This window comes from Sciurus vulgaris, assembly GCF_902686455.1.
Source record: "Sciurus vulgaris genome assembly, chromosome: 10".
NCBI classification, from domain to species: domain Eukaryota; kingdom Metazoa; phylum Chordata; class Mammalia; order Rodentia; family Sciuridae; genus Sciurus; species Sciurus vulgaris.
Window position 1 is genome coordinate 128,938,062 of NC_136470.1, and position 11,597 is coordinate 128,949,658.

Here is an 11,597-nt window from a genome sequence, read left to right on the forward strand (position 1 = left end):
AGGCAAGTATTCTACACAATCTCAGCCCCTCGTTTTTAATTCTTAAAGTGGGAGAGTGGTATAAGAAAGTTTGGTGTATTACTCTACATTTTTTTTTTTGGGGGGGGGGTATGGTATTTCTCAAATATTTCATAAGTTTCTTAAATGAAGATCAAGATAGTTAAGGATCTATTTCAAATTTTTTACAGAAAGGAAAGAAATGGGATATACAGGGCAGACTTTCATTTGTTATTTTGACTATTAACTCCTTTCTGAATTATAAAAATATACCCCCTCTATTAATCATTGAAAAAAATGTAAGTGGTGTTAGAAACTCTATATAGTGATGAGTTAAAACAAAGCAAAACAAAACAAACTACACTCATAAGACAATTTTGTGACCACTTACAGCAGCTATCTGAAATCCTCTGGCTTAATGTTAGAAGGTTAGTGGCAAAAGAAGTCAACTTTAAAGAGTCATCATCAGAATGGGAATAAATCCATGGAAGTGACAGCATTCCACATAAATCTTCCAGAATATGATCTTCAAATGAATTTTTTACTACAGAAACAATAGAATATAAATTATACTTATTCCATAACCATATCTAACTATGCTTTCTTTCAATAAAAATATATGCATTTGGAACATTAAATGGATTTATAATAAACATTCAATAAGCAGGGGTTCTTAATGTAAAGGGCTATGAATAATGCTTTTCCTCTGTTTTGTGGTACTGGGGATCAGACCCAGGGTCATGTGCATGCATGCAAAGCATGCAATCTACCACTGAGCTATGCTTCCATCCCTATGAATGATGTTCTGGGGTCTGTGAAGCCAAAGAAATTAAATGTGACTTTATAAAAATAGTCATCTATGCACTTTTTAGAAGGAGAATCATGGAGTTCTTCAAGTTCTCAAATTAAAAAAAAAAAGTTATAAGTAAATTTCTATTGATGAAAAAATAACAAATCAAAATATTATACAAATAAAGTTAGAACTCAGAAATTATTAACAATCTTAACTGATCAAATTCAAGGAAAATCTGGGTATTCCTAACACTTGTATATTTAGGCTTCAGGCAAGAAAGAAAGCCTATTTTTACACTGATCAAAGCTATTCTGATCTATTGCTTATTTGTACTCACCTTGCATATAAATCAAAGCATCATAAATTTTCACCACATTATCAATGACTTCCTCCAGCTTAGGTTTCTGAATAGATTCTAACAAATTCCTACAGCTTTTAATTACTTTTGTGTAAAAATCCAAAGACATCCAAGTTATCAGTACCGAAGATTTCTTCTCACATTTTTGTTGACAGTCCTTGAAATTATGGCTGCAGTTAAGTACATTTTAGAGAATTAAGATGAATTTTGTTATTGTTAAACATAGTACTATAGCAAAGACAAAAGAAATTAAAAGTATGAAACAAACCTACAACTTTAAAACCAATTTAAAGAAAATAAACAAGTCAATATTTTTATTATTATTTTAAATTTATAACAAATTTATGTTGGTTTCAATCACACTTCTGATTTGGGAATTGCAATTAATCAGGGATCCTTCAATGTGGCATCACCAGCTTAAAAATTACAGAATACACATGCCTGCATAATTATCAACTGGTTTAGTAAATCTTTTCTTCTTTCTGTGCACTCTTAGCACAGTGCCTAGCATTTAGTAGGCATGCAGCAGAAAACAAATTTATAGACTTTACTGAAAAGTTTGTCTCAAGGTCATGAGTCAAGTTAATAGGTCTCCTTAAACAGTAAATCCAAATTAATTACAGGAAACCCACCCAGAAAATATAAGAAGTTGTTTTACCAGTTCGTGTTTTGATGACAACAGTGAACAGTACACAGAGCAGTCAGTTGTAAGATAACAGTGATTCCTTCTAAAGTCTCAATAACAGGATTCTTCAGATCACTACATTCAAGGGAAATCTGAAGGGATTCAGCTTTCTGTTTCAGTGTATTCCATAATATGCTTTTTTTGTTCATATCCACATGTTTAATTCTATAATTAATTATAATGACAGTAGAAAGATATTAAACATAAGTTTGGTTCTAATATGAAACATGGGGTTGGGGATCTAATTTAGAGGTATAGCATATGCTTAGCATATGCAACACCCTGGATTCAATTATCAGCATCAAAACAAAAACAATGAACTACATTTAAAACAAAAATGCCATGAAATATCAACTTTTATCAATACTAGGATAAATTAAAAACATTAATTAAAACAATGTTCAGGCTTGCTGAAATAAGGCAATTCTTTGGCTAAATTACCAAAAAAAGGCTTACTTGCTTAACATTTGAAAAATTGTTGATAGATGCATAGTCTCAGAGATTTTCATATATTAATTAAATAGGCGTGTAAAAACATTCAAAGTAACTACATTTAGCCATGAAATGTTTCATAACAGAATAATCCACAAACTATTAAAACATTTTAAGCATTACTTTGACTACATTAGAACGAAGTTCTTTGTCTATTTAAATCAAAGTACTTAACTAAAGTTGATTTTTAAAGTGAATAAAATTTAAATGACTGAATACAAACTAATAAGGTCATACTCTTCAGACTGTTTCCATGCTCTTTTGGAAGAGCTTAGAGATGAGCTGAGTCTACGCCTTTTGGGTGATATTTCATCACTATTACTGCTGAGATTCTCCTGTTGAGTTTGGCATTGTATTTCTTCAATGATTTCCATACTTTCCATTTTCAAGGCTGCATAAAGTGGGCCCAACAAATACTGAGAAAAAAAAAAAATTTAAAAACTATCTCTAAGAAAATGTGTCTATATTATAGGCAGCAAAAATATATCAGGTATAGCTACATATTTTCAAGTAAAGTAAACTATTTTGGGGGGCTGGGTTGTGACTCAGTGGTAGAGCACTTGCCTAGCAAATGTGAGGCATTGGGTTCCATTCTGGGTTCTGGGCACTGGGTTCAAGCTCCACAAAAAAATAAACAAACAAAATAAAGGCATTGTGTCCATCTACATTTAAAAAAATTTTTTTAAATAAATTTAAAAAAAACTATAAGGTTTCTATAAGGCAAACCAAACACCCAAGTTAATCTTTATTGTTTCACAGTCTATAGATCAATGATAGTACTATAGTATTAGAAGGCTTATAACAAATTCTTGTCCCTATAATCCTTTCCCCTATCAAAATGCTACAAAGAAAAATTCTATAACAGAATTAGTTTTTCCATACTACAAATCAAACAAGATTTGTAGGTAATATGAACTAAAATGCTTAAGCATGTTACTACTACACAGCAGAGCATTTTATTGTATTACTTGACTTCAAACAGGAAAAAGGGTATGACTAATTATTCAGAGATAAGTGATTGATTGTAACATGTCAGAGATAAAAATCTATTTGAGTGATGGAAGTCTGCAATTAAGTTGATAACTAGCCCTGCTTCAATTAATAATGTAGCAAACATATTTACCCTTCACTTTAAAACATTCTACTCTACTGGCAGTTCATCAACAACTTAACAAACAAATACTTTGGAAGTCAAAGCAAAAATCCATAATAGGCAGGCAGACTAGACTATGAAAATTATTATGTCCTCAATATACATTTTTATAAGATATTCTACTTTCTCATTATTATATCTTATACATATGTATACACTTAAGTGAACAAAATGCCGTACAAGTAACTTTAAAAATTACTCACCTCTACATCTGCCTGAACTCCAATAACATCCACAAGCGCTCTACAAATATTTCCCACATAGACCTTCCTGACTTGTAAAGCAGATTCATACCCAGCTGGCACAAATTTTATAAAATACTGCAGTAAATGACACAAAGCTGCTTTTAGCAAATCAGACTTGAGCTGCATAAGCACACCATCTTCAAACATGACACAGAGTTTTTCCAGCAGCATATTTAAATAGACAGGTTCAATATTTCTATACGCTTCTGCTTCAAAAGGGAAGAGTTTCTTTATAAGCTTTGATAATGGCTCTTCATACAGTTTTAAATGATCAGCATCCATTTCTACAAGGTGTTTTAATAATTCCAAAAATGAGCCGAAGAAAGCACTGGCTGGTTGTGCTGGTAGTCCTCCAAGTTCAAAGAGTTCAGTTACAAGGCTTATTGCTAAGGATTTAACTTTTGGACTACCATACTCCAGCAGAACACAACCTATCCGCCAAAGAAAGAGTTCTTGCCTTCTAAAAAACACAATTGCAATAATACGATTAAGAACCATTAATAAAGTGACTTCAATAAATTCTAAATTTTGCATGCTAACAAACTGCAAAGGAGCTGGTTGTAAATATCCCACGTGTTCATCTAATTGGCTTAAAAATCGGCTAACAACCACTGGCCATTCCACAACATCTCCTATTGCACTTTTTCTGTGGAGGTAAATCAAGTCTTCAAAAAGATATAGTAATTCCTTTGTCAGTACCCCAAAAATAGTAGGACTCTTGCTTTTAAAAAGAAATAATAATGAGCAGATAACTTCACAAATTTTCTTGTGTAACATGTGACAGGACGGAGTTGCTGCAATCCTTAAAAGTCTTGTGATGATCCAATTACTGAATTCTTTAAAATAAACAAACAAAAAGGTATTCAGTAAGTATATCAGAAATATTAATTAATTTGCTAAGTGCATAACAACTGATTTTTAAAGTATAAATTTCAACAAAGAAATAGTCTATATTCCCTACACAATGCGAATGTAACAGTAGTTTTGAGTATCGACTTTGATAGTTCTTACCCTTTTGTCTAAGATAAAGTACAGAATATTAACTCTGAGTCAAATAAAGTCCTAGCTTGCCACTTACTAGTTCCATTAACTTTGCATTTTTTGGAACCTCTGTAACATTATCTATAAAAGGAGAATAATGATATCTATGCTATAGGGTGCTGTGAGGATCAAATAAGATAATGTGTAAAATATGCAGGATAGTTCCCAAAGTATAATAAATGTTCAACATATAGTAACTATTATCACTCCTGCAAAAAACATTTATTAAGTAATGGGCTAGAGGTATATAGTTCAGTGGCAGTGGCAGAGCAGTTGCCTAGTGTTGAGGCCCTGGGTTAAATTCCTAGTGCATGGGTGCATGTGCACACGCGCGCGTACACACACACACACACACAATTATTGAGTGGTGACTCTGTCCCAGGTGCACCAGGATAAATCAGTTATAGTCACGTCCTCACAAATCCTACACAATAGTTTCTTGAACTTTTTGACTACAACTAAGAAATATATTTTATATCATGGCTCAGTATACATATTTTATTTAAATATATGAAACAAAACTTTCATGAACTTTAAACAGTACTTACTCATTACGTACAATGTACTATGATATCTCTAGTCTATTTCACCTTGTCTTAAATGCCAAAACTTCTTAATTTCATAACCCAAAGTCGGTTTAAAAAATATTATAGCAGAGAATATGGATAGACAGCTGGGTGTGGTGGTGCATGACTGTAATACCAGCAGCTCAGGAGATTGAAGCAGGAGGATTACAAGTTCAAAGCCAACCTCAGCGATTTAACAATATCCTAAGCAACTTAATGAGACTGTTTTGAAATAAAATATAAAAAGGTTATGTTCAATTCCCAGTACCAAAAAAAAAAAAAAAAGAATGAATAAATAGGTGATTATAATGGTTTAACAACTGTGACAGAAGAAACACAGAGCACTTAGTACTAAGAGAACATAAAGAGAAACCAAGTCAGTCCTAGGCAGCCAGGAGTAATAAAAAAAACTTTTTGGAGGACATACTATTAAAGTTGAGTCTTGAACTGTTAAAATTTAAAATATTTCATAATATGATAGGGAGGTGGAGTTTCTTGGCATCTCTTTAATAGGAGACCAATAAAGAGATAAAAGTAGTAGTAGAGTAATAAGGGTTAAGCCTAGCAAAAAGCTTCAACATATAGAAAAGGTGTTGGCAAGTTTTTTTCTTAAAGGGCCAGATTGTAAATATTTTTACTTAAATGCCTAAGTTCCCTTTGTAGTAACTACAGACAATAAGTAAACAGATGGGCATAGCTGTGCTCCAAAATAAGAAATGATCTAGGGTCTGGGGCTGTAGCTCTGTGGTAGAGTGCTTGCCTCACATGTGTGAGGCACTGGGTTCGATCCTCAGCACCATATAAAAATAAACACATTTAAAAAAAAAAGATATTATGTCCATTTACAACTAAAAAAAAATAAAAAAAAAGAAATGATCTAGAAGAAAAAGATTACCATAAACAGAAAAAAGAATACTGTGCCAAAATGTTCATAGCAAATTAACAACTTTGATTACTTCTAAGTATCTAGCATTATGATAATAAAGACAGTAAGGTTATATGAAATAAAAATAACCAATACCACTTTGTTTCCTCAATTTATAGCAAAACTGACTAAAAAATGTACAGCCATAGTCAGTTGCGGTGTTGTACACCTATAATCAGATACTCTGGAGGCTGAGGCAGGAGAACAAGTTTCAGGCAAGCTTTGGCCAGCCTCAGAAACTTAGCAAGATCTGGTCTCGAAAAAATAAGTGGGGGGAGGGGTACTGGGATCAGTGGTAAAACACCCTGGGTTCAATTCCTAACCATAAAAAAAAATAAAAAGTGCAATCATATATATTTGATAGTTCAGAAGAGCAGAAAAGGGTAGAGTTCATAAAACAGACTGCAGATGATTGCAGATGAATGCACTTACCAATACAACTGCCTTTGGTCTCATGTTGCCACTGGCTTCCATTCACATTTACAAACATAAGCGGGGAAGATTTCATGATATGCTGGATGAAATCAAGCAACATCACAGAGGTTGGCTGAGAGTCTGTTTTCTTTACAAGTTCCAGAGCAACTAAAACGAGAAGAGATTAATTTTAGAGAACCATAACAAAATTAAACAGCAGACTTCATGTCAAGGAACTAGACTCTGGGGATCAGAATTATGTCTAGCATAGGGGTCAGAGCTAAACACTACATTCTTACCTAATTTTAAATGTTTTATAAAAACTTACATTCACCATATCATACATTCCATTCAGCAAATGTATATTATAGGATTAAAACATTCCAGGTACTGTGCAAAAATATGAAGATTAAAATAAAATCTCATAATCTGGGGAGGGAGTCAAGCAAAGTATAATAATATGGCAACTTCACTTATCTAGAAAAGAGGAAACAGGTATCTGGGAGATGCTGAAAGAATTTTAGATGACAAGTGGGTCAAGCAGAGAAGAAGGCAAATGGTCTAAATGGAGCACCATATGAAAACCCATCTTGCAAGGAGTCAAAATCCTTTGTGTTATTTTTCAGAAAAAAAAATTTTTTTTTGAAAAAAGAAAGGCTAAATGTTTACCATGAATCATAACCTGTGTGCACCATATTTAGAATGAAAATTATAAACCCGAAGCTAAATGCCACTCTATAATAACAAGTCCAGTAAATTCAAGAGATGTGACACCTTCTTGCCCAGTTGGTAATACTTATCTTTTAGACTGCCACAATAAAGAGTTGACTCAACAACTTACAGAATTCTATTTCCTTTTATAGACAAAAAGTAGCAACTCATTTAAAGAGTTTTTCACACACACACAAGAATAAAGAAGAACAACAAAAAAGTTCTTTGTGGCACTTGCTATATTCTCTTCCACTGGCACAAGATATTGCTAAAAAAAGAGTCACCTGATCAAACCAAGCCAAATGTTTCATGTGTAATATCTGATATTAAAGAAGAAACTCATAGCAAGTCACAGAAAATCTACATTACTAATAAAAAAACAATTATTTTAAGTTTATATAAGAAATAACTGCTTTCTTACCAACATTTACATCTGTAAGTATTCGATCAATGAACTGACATAGAATTTGTCTTGGCTTCTGTACAACTGTATTATATTCCTCTGGCGTGGCACTAAAATACAAATGAAAAGCTTTTAATCCTTAAAATGACTCACAAAATTCTCTAAAGTTGAATTTATCAACCATGCTTAGTTTCAATGTTGCCATTTGAAGTATCCTTCTGCTTAAAAAAGAGAAAATTAAAAGGAACATACTAAATGACACCACAGAGATTCAAACTATAGAACCTAGACCTGACCTGCCACTAGCGGCATGTCGCTATTTAGCACTTCCCAAATTGTAACTATATCCAATCAATAATAATTTACTACTTTCTTGTCTTCTTATCCCCTAGCAACCACCATTCCACTTTTTTTTCTCCATGAATTTGATTACTGTAGGTACTTCATCTAAGTGGAACATCACAATATTTATCTCTTTTTGACTTATTTCACTTGGCATGTCTTCAAGGTTCACCCACGTTGTAGCATATGTTAGAATTTCCTTCCTTTTTAAGGCTGAATTACATTTCACTGTATATACATATCAGATTCTGCTTATCCAATCATCCGTTGACGGGCACTTGTGAATAATACTGCTATGAACTTGAGCAGAAAAATATCTGTTCAAGTCTCTGCTTTCAGTTCTTTTCAGTATATATCCAGAAGAGGAAGTGCTAGATCATAGGGTAATTCTGTTTGATTTTTTTTTTTTTTTTTGGGGGGAACCCCTATAACATCATATACCCATCATTATACACAAGGGTTCCAATTTCCTCACATTCTCACCAACATTTTTCATTGTGTTTTTTAAAAAAATATAATAGTTATCAGGTCTGGGGTTGTGGCTCAGTGGTGAAGCACTTGCCTAGCTTGTGTGAGGCACTAGTTTCAATTCTCAGCACCACATATAAATGAATAAAATAAAGGTCCATCAATATCTTAAAAAATTAAAGTAATAGTTATCATAGTACATATAAAGTAGTATTTCCTAGTGCTTTTGATTTGCATCTCCCTAATGATTAATGATGTTGAGCATTTTTACACACGCCCATTGGCTGTTTTTAGATCTTTGGAGAAATTTTATTTAAGTCCTTTGTCCATTTTTAATCAAGTTGCATTTTTTTTTTTATTGTGGTTGTTGAGTTGTAGTTCTTAGTATATTCTGGATATTAAACTCTTTGTGAGATGCATATCTAGTCTAGAAATTTGGAAGTTATCAGCATACAGATGATATTTTTAAAGCCATAAGACTAGCTAAGATTACTTTGTAAGACAACTAAGATAAATAGGGTCAAGAATATAACCCAAAAGCAAATGGAGGAAGAGTCAAGAATGAGTCCCTGCTGAACACAGTGGCACATACCTGTAATCCCAGCAATTTGGGAAGCTGAGGCAGTAGAACTGTAAGTTTGAGGCCCACCTGGGCAACTTAGTCAGACCCTATCTCAAAATAAAAAATAAAAAGAGCTGGGAATGTAACCAAGTGGTAGAGCACCCCTGGGTTCAATCCTTAGTACCACACATAACTGACTCCTAGATTTCTGGTTTGGAGAAACAAGTAAACTTGATACCATTTTCTAGGATATCCCCATTTCAGCAAATTAACACATGTATATTTTACAGGGACTGGGGATGTAGTTCAGTGGTAGAGCATGTTCTTATCATGCATAATGCCTTCTTCACTCTCCAGCACCAAAAAAAAAAAAAAAAAAAAAAAAAATTAAATTAAAAAAAAAAGTTGGGGACGTTAGGACACATGGAGAGTTTGTATTGGATATGTTGAATCTTAATTACATGACACCTAGTGAAACTTTAAGTACATAGTTTTGTGTGTGTCTGTAATTCTACAGATCTGGTTTGGAGAAACCTACTTGGACTCATCATATAGCAGACAGTATTCAAAGGCAAGAGAGTGGAAAGATAACCCAGAAATACTATTCAGAGTAAAAATACTAATAGCAGAAACAAGCATGGCAAAATTAAATCCCTGACTTAGGAAGAGGGGCCCACAAATTAGAACACTAACAACTCAATTTTTTTTTTTCAAAAGTCTAAGAAAATAAGAAAAAAAAGGGGAAAAAAAAGAAAGAAAAGAAAAAGCCTGATGGTCTGAGTCTGAAACCTAGCTCTGACACTTGCTAACTGTGGCTTTGGTTCTTCGACTCTTTTTCTTAATACATAAAAATAACATTGCTCCATACTATATCGTGGAAATACCATGAAAATAGATACATTTGTTTAACTGAAGTAGCTGTAATAAAAAAAAAAAAGTCATGGCAATTAAAAACTATTAAGAAATTCTCTGTAGGTCAGTTTTTCTGTTCTTTCTCTTGGAATGTTTACAAATAATTGAAAGGTAACATAAATTCTGTTGATGACACAGATTATATATAAATCCAGGAAACCTGTAATCCCTGCTACTTGGGAGGCTGAGGAAAATCCCAAGTTCGAGATAGTGAGAACCTGTCTCAGAATAAAAAATTGTTTAAAAAGGCCTGGGGATATCGCTCAGTGAAACAGAGTTCTTGGGTCGCCCCAGTGTAGCAATAAAAAAAAAGACAGAGCTCCGGGTTTAGCTCAGTGGTGCAGCGCTTGCCTGGCACATGTGAGGCACCGGGTTCCATCCTCAGCACCACATAGAAATAAACAAAATAATGGTATTGAGCATCTACAACTAAAAAAAAAAAAAATTAAAACGACAATAAAAAAACAACTAAAACAAGAATTTGTTTACACGATTTTACTCTTGTGATTTACTGAAAACAGGCATATGTAAATGAAATAATATTTTCGAATTCTGGCAAGGCTGTGCACGCTGGTTTTTGGACCCTGTGGCCGATCCCTCTGATTTGCATCTAAAATAACGGATGAAGCACTGGACAATTAACACGAATATCTTCAGAATGGACTGTGACTTCACTTGGAAGACGGAAATCAGCTGCCTTTTCCAGCAACCGATCTCCCCTGCCGAAATCCAGGAGCCGTGATTTTTCCCTCCCAAAGCAGTTTTGGGACAAAATAAGAGCTAATGCCTCAAGCGGCCACAGAGAAGAGAAACCGTCCTCTCCTGAGGAAAGAGAAGGGAACAGAAAGCATCAGCGGGACGCTGCCCTCCAGCCGCACGAGACACAACCCCAGGTCGGGGCGAGTCGCTCCGCTCCGACCCGCTTCCGGAGCCTGTCACCGCGGCCCCGCGTCCTCTTAACCGCCACTCGGCAGCAGGAGCGCCCGACTCCGCCGCCGAGCAAGTTCACTGGCGCCGCGGCGGGGAGCGGAACGAGGACGCGGGGCTCAAAGCCGCGGGGCCTGGCCCTACCTGCCCAGCTCCCGCAGGGCCGGGATCATGGAGGCCAGCTCCAAACCATGTTCACCCATGCTGAGCCAGCGCGCCACTCGTCCACCACGCCGCCGCGGGTTCTGCGTCTCCACAGCAGCCTCTGATGGGATGGCGGGGTACCTGACGGGGCCTCGCGAGGCTCAAAACTCCTCCCGGAAGCCCCGGCGGACCCGACTCGATAAACACTATTTCCTTTTTCTTAGGACCCGGGGGAGGCCGGCAGGCTGCGGGGGCGGGGCGAGCAGGCGGGGCGGGGCGAGCAGGCGGGGCGGGGCCGGGTCTCACCGGCTGTGGAGGTGCCCCTTTCGCGGAGCTTTCGCAAAGCACTAAAGCCGCTAGGAAAGCATCAACCGACCACGAGCCCAGACCCCGCGTCACAAATGTGAGAACTGAGACAGCTCAACAAGTGAAGGCCAAGACTAGAGCCCAGGTTTCCAC

The 11,597-nt window shown here is 35.6% G+C and overlaps 1 protein-coding gene across 4 annotated transcripts in view; it reads right to left on the bottom strand.

Annotated features, from left to right (window-relative positions):
* The window catches only part of ATR (ATR checkpoint kinase), a 104,888-nt gene extending 93,547 nt beyond the window's left edge, over positions 1–11,341 (bottom strand). For 2 of the 4 annotated variants that reach the window (XM_079101066.1, XM_079101067.1), the window contains exons 1-8: positions 11,139–11,341; positions 7,802–7,893; positions 6,688–6,837; positions 3,682–4,559; positions 2,563–2,741; positions 1,807–1,998; positions 1,128–1,318; positions 389–541 (exon numbers count right to left, since the gene is read on the bottom strand). In XM_079101066.1, the coding sequence (XP_078957192.1) occupies positions 389–541; positions 1,128–1,318; positions 1,807–1,998; positions 2,563–2,741; positions 3,682–4,559; positions 6,688–6,837; positions 7,802–7,893; positions 11,139–11,197 (1,894 nt within the window). In that variant the 5' untranslated portion in view covers positions 11,198–11,341. The remainder of the gene's footprint in view (positions 1–388; positions 542–1,127; positions 1,319–1,806; positions 1,999–2,562; positions 2,742–3,681; positions 4,560–6,687; positions 6,838–7,801; positions 7,894–11,138) is intronic. The other 2 variants (XM_079101065.1, XM_079101068.1) reach the window with 2 other exon arrangements.
* Between the last annotated feature and the right edge of the window lie 256 nt (positions 11,342–11,597).